The following is a 15,056-nucleotide window of genomic DNA, read 5'->3' as shown; positions in this document are numbered from 1 at the left end:
TAAGGCTGGGCGTCCAGGATTCCGCGTCCTGGGAGATCAGAAAATATAATTTTTAATCCAGGTCCCAAAGTTCATGAATATCAGAAATTGTCCAGTCCAAACACAGGGTAAAATAAAACCTGTAAAACCTACCCAACTGCAAAGAAGCAGCACGAATCTAAACCTCTAATGAAACTGATATAGCACTATGTGTTTGATTCATAATCTATTTATTTTTAGAATGCTCTAAAAATATATTGTAAATATAAGTCAACAGAACTTAAATGTTAAGCTTGGATTTAATTTAATGTAAATCATGAACTTCTTGTTCTGATGTTTTTGAACTAAATAAACTTTATTTACTGGTCAGAATCTGGAGCTGTGCAGATCATTACCAACTTCAACTGTGATCTCTACAGAAATGGAGACGCTCTTCCTTCAACGAAACCACCAGTCAGATCCACTTTCTGTCTAAAAATCATCTAGTTTCAACCATGTTTATCATCTTTCAAGTCCCTTACTTAACTATGAACCATTTACTTAAATAAAAAAGTTGTAAAATTACAAAATAAAGACAGAATTTTCCTCCACTTTCCAATTTTCTCTAATGTCAACTTAAAATAGCAGTAAAGCTGAACTGATAATGTGCAGTGGTTGCATAAAACAACATAGTGATCAAATTGTGCATTAACATGCAACACAACAGTTCAGTGTGGCTACAGCCCATAAGAACTTTCTGTCAGCTGTTATCCTGAATTGTGCCACAGCGTCATGGCAGCACAGTACATCCATCTTAAATAAAATAACTGATGCTGCTTTGCTTTATCAACAAACAATAATAAGACTAATTATGCTGTTTATATGTTTCACTATTTGTTTTGTGCATAATCTCACTTAAAACAATTAATAAAATGATGTAATCAGTGAAGGCGAAACAGAAACAAGATGGAGGACAAAAAAATAAATAAAACAGAATACAGTCTTAGACCTTAGATTTATTAAGTTAAATGTACAAAAGATCGATGACTTGATACATTTCATGTTTCAAGGCTTTGTCATTTCAAACAAAACAAGCTCTGTGTCAATCAAAAGCCTTCCAGTCCTTTAATATTGCCTGCCAGCTCTCAGACAGTCATACACACTCTTGTGGCAAGTTATTGTTTTTTTTCCTTTTAGCCGCAGTAGTCTGCTGTATAACGTAGACTCTAGTCAAACAGATCTGTCTATAAAGTAAAAGAGATTTAATACAAAAGCGCAGAACAAGGTATTTACAGAATAAGTAAATCCTGGGTGTGCTCTCTAACAGAGCAACCTCACAGGGAAGCTCTCGGCTTTGGCAGTGAAGATTTTCGTTTACAAAGAGAAACGGATAAGGCACCGAGAAGGCTTAAAAAACATTTGATCGTTCCATAAGCGCCAACAAATCGTCGCTACATCCAACGTCAGTTTGTCCCTAAGGTTTCATTTAAGGAAAACAGTTTGGTTCTGTGAGAGTCGCACAGAGCAAGATGTGCTGTCAGCTCGTAAAGTGGTCCGTCTGACTAGAGCTAAAGGAAGGCATGGTGGCTCACTGGATTGATACTGAACTTACAAACATAAAGAGAACTTCAATCTGTTTTTTTTTTTCAATGCAGGGTTCCTATTAACAGTCTGGGAAAAATATGGATTTTTTTTTTTTTTTTTGAGTATTTTCCAGACTTTAGACTTTATTCTCGAGTCCATTGTCTACAAGCACTCCATCCATCCAGTTTGTGCATTCAACTGTCTATCCATCTGACCATCAGCCTATCTGTTTGGTAACTGAATGGTCTGCAATTCTACCATCCATCTTAACATACATTTGTCCATCCATCCAACTGTCCATCTACATGTCTGTCTAACCATCAAGCCATTAATTACCCATCCAGCCATCCATCTGTCCATCCATTCATCCTGCCTACTGTCTAAACATGACACCAGTTTGTAGTTTATACTTTAAAAATTGCTAAAAAGCACTAAGAACTCTTAAGAATTTCAGCCTGAAAGTTTGTCGTGCTGCTTAGGAACCCTGCGAACATTTTAAACACCACAGTAACGTAATGCATCAGATTTGGTCTGTGCAGTTCAAAGTGCACAAAGCTGCCGTTAACGGAGAAACAAAAGGCTTTCAGGGCTCTGAGGTGGCAAAAAGTCCGCTGTGACTAATACTGCATGTTCTGCAAATCCTCTTTGGCCAACGGAAAATGGAACGAGGCTCACCAGACGGGTAAGATGGGACGACGGTCTCTGACTCATACAGCAGTGTTGTTATTGCTTAAGAGACATTGCACGTAGTTGCAAATGTTTGGTTGTCTTTACATATCAAAATAATAGTAAAAAAAAAATAAAAATAAAAAAATATTAGAAAAATATCTCCTCGGTTGATTATCTCGCACATGTAAATGTTTCAATACATGATATCAAAAGTGCAACTTTATAACAATCCTTCTGAATGGGGTTTGGAGTGATAATAGAAAAAAGGAAAGGCTGTTAGGGAAAAAAAAAAAGACATTCATACTTACAAATCATTATTGTAAGGCATTGACAAAAATGCATCATATTTGTCTTAAAGGTGACAGTAGAAATCGGATCTAAAATGACCGTGTGTGTTGTATAAAAATATTTTTTCCATCTTAATTTCATTCAGTTGTATTAAGCTGATGAGAAAGTTACAGTACTATCAGATGTGAGCGGCGTCACCAGTCAGTCACAATGTCAACTCATCGTGGAGACGCTGCAGCGAGACAGTGAGACGGGCGAAGAGAGACCCCAGAAAGCTTAAAGTCTGTCTCTGTGCTCCGAGTTTGGCCACTTTTCCTTCTCTCTCCTTGAAGAATGCTGACCCGGATCCTTTGAGACTGTTGAAGTGCAACCCTGGCGGCCCGTTTCTGAGGCAACCAGCGACAGATGCCTTAGATGACTCTGGAGGTCTGATCGCAGTCAGCCCCGCCTCTCAGTAAACAGTCTATGTTGTGCCAGGCGTCGAGAACCGAAGGAGTACGGACAAGGCAGACACCGATCGATTATAGAGCAGGGAAGCTAGTGTTGCTGAACCCTGTAACCAGGTGACGGGAAGAAGGGGAGGAGGAGCCGGGACCGCCGCGGCCATGCAGGCAGTGCACGGAGGGGGGGGATAACTCTGCCAGGGGTCCCTCAGCGTTCAGAAGCTACCCTGGACAAACGGGTGGCTGAGCAGGAAGTCCGCCGTGGGGCGCCACTTCTCCTCCACAAACACTTGCCGCAGGAAGTCCCTGCACGAGTCAGACACGCCCTCTGGAAGCAGGGGCTTGGTGGGCTGGGTAGCGATCTTAAAAATGGCGGCCATGGCCTCGTACTCGGCCCAGGGAGGTTTCTGAGTCAGCATTTCAACAACAGTGCAGGCGACACTCCTGAAGGAGGAGAGCAACACAGGAACACAGGTTAGTTTTACATGCTCAATTCATCATAAAACGCTGCATCGTACAATATGGAGCAAAAATAAAATACTTTTTTAGACGTCAGAAAGGTCTTTTAAAGTTATTTTTTGCACTTTGGCTGTCAACAAAACTTGACCCACAAATCTCCAAAAAGATTATCTTTTTTGGAACTGTAGCTTTATTTATTTATTGAGTCATTTACAGTACCTTATAAAAGTGCCCATATTAGCTACATTTAAAGAATAAAAATGGCCAAGTATACAGATTGGGTGGAAAGGCAGCATTATGCAAATTAAATCTAAGGAGAAATGCCTACGCTTTAGAAATCTACATTAAAATGTCACCAGAAAAATTGTTCTTCTTGGCAACAAAGTATAAAGTTAGAGGTGATTTTTACAGTTTTGCATATTTACTTTACATACCAGTTTTATGTGCCCATAAACAAACGGAAACCATCCATTTCAACTCTTAGTGTTGAAAAACTCAGCTAACCTGTAGTATAACCGATATCCCCTCCGGGAATCATTCCTTTCTGCCCCCCATCCGAAGGTATTCTTACCAAACATCAGCTTTCCGGCCGTATCCCTCCCCATTTATCACTTCGGGGCTCATCCAGTAGGGGGTGCCAGTGACAGACTTGATTCCTGTTCCAGTCATGCAGATGGTCTGGATCCGTTTGCTCGCTCCAAAGTCTCCGAGCTTGACGTTCCCAGAGGAGTCTCTCAGGATGTTAGCACCTGATGGGGACCAAACAAACTGAGCTCAGAGCTACTCATGACTCCTCTGAGAGCTGCCACGGAGAGTTCGTTTACCCGAGCCAGCACGTCGGCTGACTTCAGAGGAACGGTTGAAGTCAAGAGCCTGATTAATCTGGCAGGCTATCTTTTAAAGTACCAACTGAGATCTTCAGGCTGTCATTATATGCATACTTTCCTTCCTATTTATGCATCATCCACTTTCCACTCCCTTTAAAGTCATTGCCAAGCGGGCTTGTATGTATCAGAAGTTCTAATGCTGAATAAACTGCTCCATGTGAGACAAATCAGACCTCAGCCCCGTCTCCCCTACTTCCGTACTACTTTTCCAACATGTCCGTCCCATTTCCTGTTAGCACGCCACTTGTTTGATCAGTGACTAACGTGAGCCATTTGCCGCTCACCCTCCACCCCCAAAGAGGGATTAGATAGCCGCAGAGAGTGACTTGGGAGGCTAAAACTGTAACATTTACTTGCTTGGTTCCATCTTCAAGCACATATATTGACGTTAAGTCGTCTGAAAACTCAGGAATTTCCATTTGTTTGCCTTCTTTTGAAACATTAGCTTCAGAAAAAGTCTCAAGCTATAGTCACATACCACCTGAGCTGACATTTTCTGTTGAGGGAAACGATGTTCTTGTGTGGCGAGCTGACCTCACGCCATATTAAACGTGTGGAGCATTTCCAAGTGGAAAATCCCACCCACATGTGCTGTCATGGAGCCTGGCTGCGTCCCGGGTGACCCACTATCTTTTTTTTTTTCCCTCTACTGACACAACCAGACGGGATGTTTCCCTCTTTCTTGGCTGCTGCGGCCTAACGAAGCAGCGACTCCCAAAGCTGCGGGCAGAAAAACCAAAGCCTTTCCGTCCGGTGTCGAGCATTTTTAGACTGTCGAGCCACCTTCACCAGCGTGAAGCCTAATATACCTCAGAGGAGATGTTAAAATAGTGCAGTTTTCCATCCCCGTTCTGAGTAAGACAAATGAAAAAAGAAACTATGGGAACAACCTTACATGTTGAATAGTGGGATTTTTTTTCTGACAGACCAACATGAAAGTGGCGAATGTTTGTGAAGTCGGAGGCAAATGATAAGTGGTTTGTACAAATAATCTTAAAAGTGTGGCAAGCATTTGTTCTTTCTCTGCCAACAGAGCTGCAATCTTTTGGGGTATGCAATACTATAGATAATAGTATAATAATAATAATAATAATAATAATAATAATAATAATAATAATAATAATAATAATAATAATAATAATAATAATAATAATTGGATGGCAAAATGTACCTTACAGGATTTTTCTTATTACTGAATTTTAAGCTAAAACTATGCTACATGAAAATTTCTAGGCTGAAAATATTTAAGTTTTTTTTTTTTCTTATCTGAAATGTAAATATGTTTTGTACAGTTTTGGCTTAATTGATTATGGGTATTGTTCTTTAACAATTAATTGTTTACTAAATTAGTGGACAATTATTTCAAAAATCAATTCATTCTAATTAATCTAATTAGTTGTTCCAGTCCTAGTCTACAGATGTGCTAAGCAAATATACACATACATAGAAAAAACCTGAAGTGGTTAAATAAAAAAAATTTGTAGAATGTTACAATTAATTGTCCAAATAATCAATAGAATAATCAATTACTAAACCAATTGTTAGTTGCAGTCTTATCATAGACTGCAAATTTTGTCCGTCTTTGCAAACTGCTTCACACTCAGTCATACTGGACAGAGAACGTCTGTTAACGTCAACTTTATGTGCGTGTTACCGAGATTAAATTATGCACAGGTAGATTTTATGCTCCAAATACCAAACGACTTTTGAAGACAATTAGTTTTGCAGGATTTTATAAAGCGATTGAGTAAAGAGAGGTGAATACAAAAGCATGCCACATTTTTTTTGCACGTTTATTTGTAAAACATATGGAAAACTACGCATCGCCTTCCATTTCGCTATTACGCCCCACCAGGGTTTCCCCCAGTGTATTATAAGCCTGGTGTCCCGCCACGGTTTACTAGCCTCGCCGCCAGGCTAAGCGTTGCTTGTTTAAGTTTCAATGAAAAAAAAAAACAATATCTTTTTTTTATTTTTTTATTTTAAAGCCGGGCTGTAAGCGTCTCTGTTGCTCTGAGCATTTCACTAGCAGAGCAGATTTATCCTAAAGGATAGGTTTATAGTAGATAGGTTTATAGTTTATGTATTTAAAGCCGATAGCGCACGGACTAATCACACAGCTGGTGCTGCCGCTGTTTTACCTCAGCGGGATCGCGCCCTGCCGCCTCCTTTCACTCAAACTGGACACAGGCTGACGTGTATGGATATTTACATCAACTTACTGTGAGGAATTATGATCCCTTGGAGAACTCTAGGTAAGAGTTTAAAACCCGCCGCGAATAACTTGTAGCGAATTCAGAGGTTGCGTTGTGGAGCGGTGAGAATTATTTATCTTTGTGAACGAACAATTATACGCTGCGTTTACATCTCGACATGCTGGGTACAGTGTGGCTCTGTGTCTGTCTTCCCTGTAAAGTTTGTCTCTGGTCCCAGTTGGCCGGAGCGTTTGTGGATAACGAGCAGCGCTAACCTCATCATGTAGGTTCAGCCCAGTGAGGAGCTTTCAGGCTCTCCTCGGAGTCACGCATCACGCTAATTTTATATTATTTAATTATTATTTTTAGTATTATTTTTCCGGTTACATGATGCATCAAACCATATCAAATGCGTTGTCTACTTATTAATGTGCGCGGCCGCACAGAGATATGAGAAACTCATGACCGTCAGGCACGGTCGAGTCCCATAAACTCGACCAACCAGAATAGTTTCTGCGACGATTAAAAACTCAACAGACACAAAATGGAAACACTACTAAAGCCAAATCTCCCGTTTGTTGCGCATCTCTGTGTAGTGCAGCAGATTTAACTCATCATGCAGGGCCGGTCCAAGGCTGCATGAGGCCTTGCGCAGACTTTGACTTAGGGGCCCCTCTAGCTGCTAAAATCATCAGCACCTCTAAGAGTTTCTGTGTTAGATTTAGTGAAATATGGCAGAAGGGAGTAGTTTAATTGGCCAGCCTAAAAAGCAATAAGTTATAATCGCAGTTTACTAATTTGTATTTGTAAATTCAAAGATTAAACTCACAGCATCAGACTGTTGCTATGGTAACAAAACAATCTAACTATGAACATTGTTCTTTGAAGTTTTACAAAGTAAACTTGCCAGCTCCTTAAAATCTTGCATTTAAATGTTAAACAATTTAAAATCTTTTAATTTATGTATGCTGAAATTGAATCAAGTTTAACAGCATTGATAATCTCAATAAACAAGTGTTATATTTATGTATCTGTGATCTGTTTTAACATATTAGCGTTTATGGGGTCCCTGAAGCTCCTGGGGGCCTGATGGAGCTGCTGACTTAATTTGGATTAAACAGAAGTGCAAATTTGTTATTTTTAGACTAGTTGTGGGTTTAAATAGCATTTCACTGGTGATGTTTTCCTGTAACATATAATTATACAGTAATACTTTAATATTTTCTGTCAACTTAACATCTTTTAATACATAAACACGGTAGACCGCCGGTGTACCGCCTTGACGCTCCCACCACCGGGCCTAGCAAGTTTTCTGGGGGAAACCCTGCAAAATTTTATAGTTTTCTGAGCGACTGGTTCAGTTTCTCTGAAGTTTTAGAAGTCATACATCGAATTAAAGCTCCCCTTTGACCTTTACAGGATTCCGGTTTCACTTGCCTTTGATGTCCCTGTGCACAATCATGTTGCTGTGCAGGTAGGAAACTCCCTGAAGGATCTGCCTGGTGTATCTCCTTGTCACCTTCTCCGTCAGGGCCCCGTAGGCTTTCAGCTGGTCCTTTATTGAGCCCTGGTGGGACAGCGAAAGAGCAACAACAGCTTTTATGAGAACGTGTGGAAAAATGAATCACGCTCGCAGCGAGATTCATCACAGCTACCAATACACTCAAACAAGAGTTATTTTTGTAATGGAAACGGCGCCTCGCTGCCAAATTCCAAACACGAAACCCAAATATGTAAACAGCGCCGAAAGAGGATTGTCTGATGCTGAGATCAAACACCGTTTTAGTTCCCTTTTTAAGTTCTTCCAAAGTAAATCTTTGCGGAGTGAAGGTGTGATCCAATACCACTTAAGATGCAATAAAAAAAAACACAAAAAAAAAACATGTTTCTCCTTACTTTCAGCTGTCAACAACACACCTCTAAGACAAACCTCGAGCTTAGCCCTCCCACTCTAAACCACCGGCTCCTTCCCTGGGCCACTCAAGTTTTATCGAGCACAGACCCACAAAACCTTGGCCCCTTGTCACATCCTCTCTTACATCAGCCAACTCCAACACACTATAAACGTTTCCATTTCCAGACAATGTGTGACTAAGACCGAGAAATTCTAGAAAAAAGAAGAAAAAAAAAAGATCAACAGGCGACAGTCTCTCACTAAAGAGCTCATTTTCACAGAAAATGATCCCATAAAACAGGCTGTTCTGCTCACATTAACCACTGAGACCATGTTTGGTGACAGCTGGTGACGTTTTTCAAATTGTTTTCTAGCTGAAATCGACTGCAGGAGTCTTTCTTAAAAACAGCCGAGATTTAAACGAAGGCTATGCAGAGTGTTTTTAATGATCCTCATAAGTCATCATCAAAAACATTTTGAAATGAAGCCACAGTTCCAATACAAAATTCTTTAGCTTTCCTTACTAATAATTTGCGAAATAATGTAGCTATGCACTGACCCAAATTTTCCCGGTTACTAATGATTTCTAGTTTTGTTTGAGTTTTTGAAAAAAAAATTTCTCTCTCTAAAGTAAAATAACAAATAAGACACAAAAGCCAGATGTGGGTTATTTGATAGCAGTAGTATTTTTTTTAAATCCTAGTGAAAATGAAGCAGATACATAACTATCCCATTTCTGCATCACAGCTTATGTCCGCAATCTTAATCTGATGTGATTTTTATTCAACTCAAAAGGTGCATCAAAGTACTCACAGTTTCTTTATGCATCTGTAGACCAGAAATGATTAAGTTCAGGAATAGCTTTGATGCATCCAAAGATTAGGGGTGAAAGAAATATCAGCTTTAGCATTAGAAATAAAGTTTAAAATCATATAGATCTGAAATATAGTCATTATAGTTCATTAGGACTATGCCTTTAAGCACAGTCACTTACATAGGGCAACAAGGACACAAGTTTTGACAGCTAGATTATATTAACTCTAAAGCAGGATGGGCACCTAGCTCAAAATGTCTGTTGCTAAATACATTATAGGCATTGTAACTTAATAAAGCCATGTGTACAAATTAAGCGTTCTTTTCCTATAAATAATCGTTACTTCGAAGAAAATGTCAAAAAAAAAAAAGGAAGCAATTATGGCTGCGTAATCTGATTTTCCGAATTAGTGAAACTCCATCCAACAGTATGAATATCATATTGCCATGCAAAATGCCTTCTTATGACGACTGGAAATAACACCAAGCTAATCTTGCATTCTAAACGGTCCTTTGCAGTACCTTTAATGTGCAAACTGATACTAAAGATACCGAGGAGCATGTACTGTTGAATGAGGGCACTGAAGTAGCAACCCAACAGTGGAACCACAGCAGTCACCTTCAAAGTAAAAGCATTTTCTTTCCACAATACAATTAGCTCTGTGTGCAGAATTTAATGCCTCTGGGCTGTCAAATGCTCAGGGCTCATCTACATAAAATGGAAGGAATTAGTAAAGTTTTAAAAGCAAGAAGATATCCTTCCAGCTTCAGGTTCTTATATGACTCAGAACCAGAATATGCACACAGCAGTCACCAAGTCCTCACCTTTGAAGCTCTCTTCAGCATAAAAGTTTATGCTCAGTTCATGTTTGACATGTAAATATAAGCATTAATATGTTCAAAGTATGTTCAAAGCATAAGTACTAGGCAGCAGAATACACACCCCAGGCATAAACTCAACAAAAATGGTGAGTTTTCTATGCTCCAGGTCCCGCAGACAGCCGTAGTACTGAACGATCCTGTCATGACGCAAGTTCTTCAGCAGCTGGATCTCGCACTCCAGAGCATTCACTTCCTACAGAAAAAAAGATCACTCTATACCTTTACATTTATTAAGAATTTTGCAAAAAAGAAAACACACACACAAAAAAATCCAGGTTTATTCCAAACATATTTGCGCACAAACCTCACCTTGCTCGTTTCCTGGCTGTCAGGATCGAAGGGCACCTGCTTGGCGGCCAGCTCGCGGCCTGTATCTGCGTCGTAGCAGAGGTAGACCTCCCCAAACGCCCCTCGTCCCAAGAGCTTTCCCTGCCGCCAGTTGACTGGCGCCCGTGGTGCTGCAGAAAAACAACACCAGATGATGAAAACCCACCGCTGGCTAATTTTTTTATTTTATTTTTTTTGCCAACTAAGCCCCTCGAAGACAGACAGCAACAGCGGCACTGTGATAAACCGATCTGAGCGAGCACCGAGTTCCAAAGCAATAAAACACTGCTTAGACAGTAAAACCCTCCCAGACAGAATGTCAAATCCACCTTGGTTTGTTGAAGAGCTCCGACCGCAGACCCTCTCAGATTCAGGGAAACCCCAGATAAGACAGCCAGGCAGTGAAAACCGCAACCCGCCGACGCAAAAGTTGTCAAAACCTTAGAAAGATCGTCTCGGCAGCGCTCATCCGCTCCAGTCCCAGACTCTGAGACTTTGTTTTGGAATTAGCCCGCTGCTTTTGTGGCCGCATTAGACTGTTTGGTTGTGCGTGGGTGAGGACAGCGAGACGGAGACGTCGACCACAGACTGCTGAGCCGAGCTTTGGCAAGATGACAGAGGCTGTTTCAGAACAAACTGCAGATGTGATCAGGGAGCCTGCGACATGGTCTGCGTCTGCGTCGATCACAGAGGAATTATGCCTGTGGAGACTTACGGCATTACTGTACATCACTGCTGCTCCTTCACACTCTGCATCACCAGGAATTAAAATAAGGCTGACGGAGGGCTAAAGGGAGAACGGATTATCTTTGATTTGGCACTAGCCGTTTCGGCGTAACAACTCAAGGTTTTCCCCCACTTGTGTTAACGGAAAACGCTTTGCTGAAAAAAAAAAAACTGTTTAAATATTAAAGCACGGCTGTGTTTTTATCAGTTTATGAGGCTAATTAACTCAGTGTTTAAGAAAAATAATATTTATTTATGTATTTAAAGAGGAACTAAGCAACAAATGGTTACAAAAAGCCAGATGTTCAGTTACAACTTAAAGTGTGAAGATTTGCTGTTTTTTTTAATTATTATTGTAAACAGATTTTTTTGCTCCATTTTTGGCTTGCCTCTCACACAGTGAGCAAACATTACCCCCAGCCTTTAGTCACCTGCTTGTTTGCATCCAAAATTACATCACAACTCATCTGCAGACAGATTTGTTCATCCAACGTAGCACTGATTAAAAAAAGAGGAAAAGTTCTGAAACGCACGGACGGACGGATGGAATTTTTAAGATCACAGGATATCAAATAACATTTTCCCATACTTGCTTCTTTTCCATACTTATCCAGCCCTAGAACATTTTTCTTGAATTCTATAGTTTTCCCACATTGTGCAGTAACTCCAATCATAGGTCTTGAAAACCGTCAGGAACGTAATTTTACCTGCAGCGGTCTCACTTTGTCTCTTTCGCACATTTTTTGTTTTTTGAAGACAGTCTTGCATAAAGGTTTTCGGGTTAGGCCACACTACTTACATTTGGCAGTGCCGCGCTGGCAGCTTTTGTCGGCAGTCCGGCCCAGCGAGCGCAGGTCGCTGAATGTCAGCGAGCTGTCGCCGTTATAGCTGCGTGTGCGACTGGAGGGAACCAGCTGGAAAAGGTTCTCCTGGGGCATGAAGCTGCGCGGGAGCGTCCTGCGACCTGCAAGCAGAAACACATTGGTGACTTTTTTCCCTCTCTCATTCTGTTACTCATTAGAGGCCAAGACTCAACGCCGGCCAGAGTCTCTCACCACTCAGTCCCACTTCCCTTTAGACAGGAAGAAGGCCGCTGTATTTTTATACAAGTTTGGGTTCGCCACAGGGAGACATAAATCACAGCTAGTCAAGGTTAGCCTCAGAGTGAGCAATTACTTGCAGCTGCCTGGAAACAAGCGCTGAAACACTTAATGCACCAAGTTTATATGAGAAAAGTGTTTTGTCAGGGGCTAAAACAAAAAAAACAAAAAAGGGGGGAGGAATGTTGAAGTAAAAAAATTATAATTCAGAAGGGGTCAGCTCCCAGATGCCAACCGGCACAGAGAACAGATGGTTCCCTCAGTGCGTATGGTTCCAAACAGTGCCCAAGACGATGCATATTCAGATTACCCACCAATAATGTCATTGTATGCTTTCTGCTATGTGTAAAGCAGGAGGTAACTATGGAACTGACACACTAGGTTTATCTTGTCTGATGTCTTTCCAAGATATATAACTAAGATCTTATTGTTACAACTTTGCATTTTCCAGCCAGGAACCGGTAATTGCTTCAATCTCGACAACCTGCCATAATGTTCCAGAAAGGAACTCTTTAAAATTAAAACCAACACGCAATGTTTTTGTGCTTTCTTTATTTAAGCATGGCAATCTGTTGACTTTGTAGCAAAGGTGATTTCTTACGGTCGCCATAATCCTTGCTGCGATTGGGCAACTGGAACTGCCGTGGGAAAGTTCCTCCCTTCCCGTGTCGACCTGAAAGAGGGAGCAAAGAGGCAAAACCTTCACTCGCCGAAACATTTAGTTTCCCCTTACACCCATCCACCTCTCAGCACCTCTCCAAATCTGCACCGACGCACTGATGGAGTGCAATGATTAGAGAAGCTCGCATTTCCATAGATCACATCTGACAAGTCTCAGCGCACTGTTCCTGCTCATCCGTGCATGTCAAATCAGAGTTGAGCTCAGCAGAATGACACGCAGCTTTCCACACATGTAGCCCCGCTGAAGCTGAAGCTGATGCTGCTGCGTCACCCTGATGCAGCCCAGGCAGAAACTGGAAACATTCCTCCAGGCGTATTAAAAGCAGGTGGGGAGCCCCGTTGACGCACGTGAGCGGCGACCCTCGCAGCACACGCGCTAGGAGTGGTGATCGTAGTGGTGAGGGGGGAGAAGAGGGGTTACTGGGTCTCAATTGAAAGCAGCTGTTCCGTCACATGATGGCCTGCTCCAGCGCTGTTATTGTGGTTGTATCCCCATGGAGACGGGAGTTATTTTCTGTGTTTGGTAACATGGGACGGAGGGGAAAAATCTACTCACAGGGAATGATAAACACCGTAGGCCGTGACAGGAGGGGGCTGGGCTCTACATCTGGGGAGAGGAGAGCCTGTGTGTGCAGTTGCGTCCTAATGTACCGTGCAGCATTTCTTTCTTTTTTTTTGTTGTTTTTTTTTAATTCGGTGCGTGATGGGGAGCGAGCGGCGCGAGGCAAAAAGAAGAGAGCAGACTGGGAAAACTGCTCCGCTCGGAAGGGTTAGTGTGGCGTTGACTGCCATGCTGCTTTCTTTGATCCGTGTTCTGAAGACACAGACAGGAAGCCAGGGGACCCGAGTAGAGGGGCTTCAAGGGGCTGATGACTGGTCATGAGAAGCCACTTCTTATTAGGGCTACTAAAAAAAAAAAAAAAGGTAAAAATGAACAGCGCTCTCAGACCACTGACTTTTAATGCGTTGTACTGGGATTTTAAGTGATGGATCAGCAGAGTTTTAGGAAAATGACGCATTGTTTTCAACAAACTTTCAACTAAAAGCTATTGCTCTGACTTTAATTTTGATGAATAAATTACGTAGATTTTAAAAGACGTTAAAAATGTTCTATTTAACTAATTGTATTTTTCCATTTTACATAAAAAGGTCCCCAGCTGAAGCCTTTTATACTGTGTTTCTGGTGTGCTCTTAATTCTGACGTCCGCAAAACAACAACAAAGTCGCTTCTCTTGTTAATTTTTGCTTCAAAACACAATCGAAAGGGACGAGGGACATTATTGTGTACAAGTTCTGCCCAAAGGAGCACCGACGCTACTTAAGCCTGAACTACCATCTCAAAGGTAAACGTGTTCTAGCAAGCACAGACATCCCCAACGGTAATGTCAGCGTTTCACAGGTCACATCTCTAAAGAAGTGGTTTTTCCAAGAAGTTTCATGAATGATCAGGAGTTCCCGAAACACTTGAAAGAAACTTCCTTGAGATTGCACCAATCTGTTGGCTGAATAACCTAAATGCCAGATGTTAACACTAAGTAACCCTTTTGTTGAGCTTATGTCGATTTAATCAGTGATTTAGCAGCAAAAAGGGGTCTTACGTTGAAAAATTTGCTTACTTTGTCAATATATTGTTTTTGATGAAAAATCGATTAGTTTCAACAATTAATTGCAGACGCTGCAATTAATATGACAAGAAAAATTTTAATCAAGTCACAAAAATATAAGAAATTTTAATTTGCCAGGCATTTGTTTTCATTTCCCCCAGTATTCTGATGCTAACAATTACCTTCGGGAATAATTTAAATAGTACATAACATAACTGGAACAGCATTTCAGTTGGTATGTGATGAGGTTTATTAGAGAACATTATTCAACAAGCACCATTATGAAGACCAAGGAACGCAGAAGACAAGGATAAAAGCTGCGGAGAAGCTTAAAACAGGGACTTCTAACTGGGGACTGTTAAATCCATTATCAGTGCATGGCAAGGATCCAAATCTCCCAATCACAGCCGTCTAACTAAACTGACAAACTAGACAATCAGAGCACTGAAGTGGCTGCAGCAGATCGTCTGTCTCTTACCTTTGTATTCGTAGTTGAGGTTCAGGTAATTATTGTCCCGGTTGTTCTGTGAGAACGGAGGGCTGAAA

General features: G+C 41.2%; 1 protein-coding gene across 1 annotated transcript in view; it reads right to left on the bottom strand.

Annotated features, from left to right (window-relative positions):
* Window positions 1-954: 954 nt before the first annotated feature.
* The window catches only part of map3k22 (mitogen-activated protein kinase kinase kinase 22), a 42,508-nt gene continuing 28,406 nt past the window's right edge, over window positions 955-15,056 (bottom strand). Inside the window, exons 11-18 of the mRNA XM_008396201.2 lie at window positions 14,989-15,050; window positions 12,827-12,898; window positions 11,925-12,089; window positions 10,382-10,530; window positions 10,134-10,265; window positions 7,921-8,050; window positions 3,973-4,150; window positions 955-3,386 (exon numbers count right to left, since the gene is read on the bottom strand). Of these exons, the coding sequence (XP_008394423.1) occupies window positions 3,158-3,386; window positions 3,973-4,150; window positions 7,921-8,050; window positions 10,134-10,265; window positions 10,382-10,530; window positions 11,925-12,089; window positions 12,827-12,898; window positions 14,989-15,050 (1,117 nt within the window). The 3' untranslated portion in view covers window positions 955-3,157. The remainder of the gene's footprint in view (window positions 3,387-3,972; window positions 4,151-7,920; window positions 8,051-10,133; window positions 10,266-10,381; window positions 10,531-11,924; window positions 12,090-12,826; window positions 12,899-14,988; window positions 15,051-15,056) is intronic.

Source organism: Poecilia reticulata, linkage group LG20 (genome assembly GCF_000633615.1).
Source record: "Poecilia reticulata strain Guanapo linkage group LG20, Guppy_female_1.0+MT, whole genome shotgun sequence".
In the NCBI taxonomy this organism is placed as follows: domain Eukaryota; kingdom Metazoa; phylum Chordata; class Actinopteri; order Cyprinodontiformes; family Poeciliidae; genus Poecilia; species Poecilia reticulata.
This window is presented reverse-complemented; position numbering and strand designations above follow the sequence as displayed.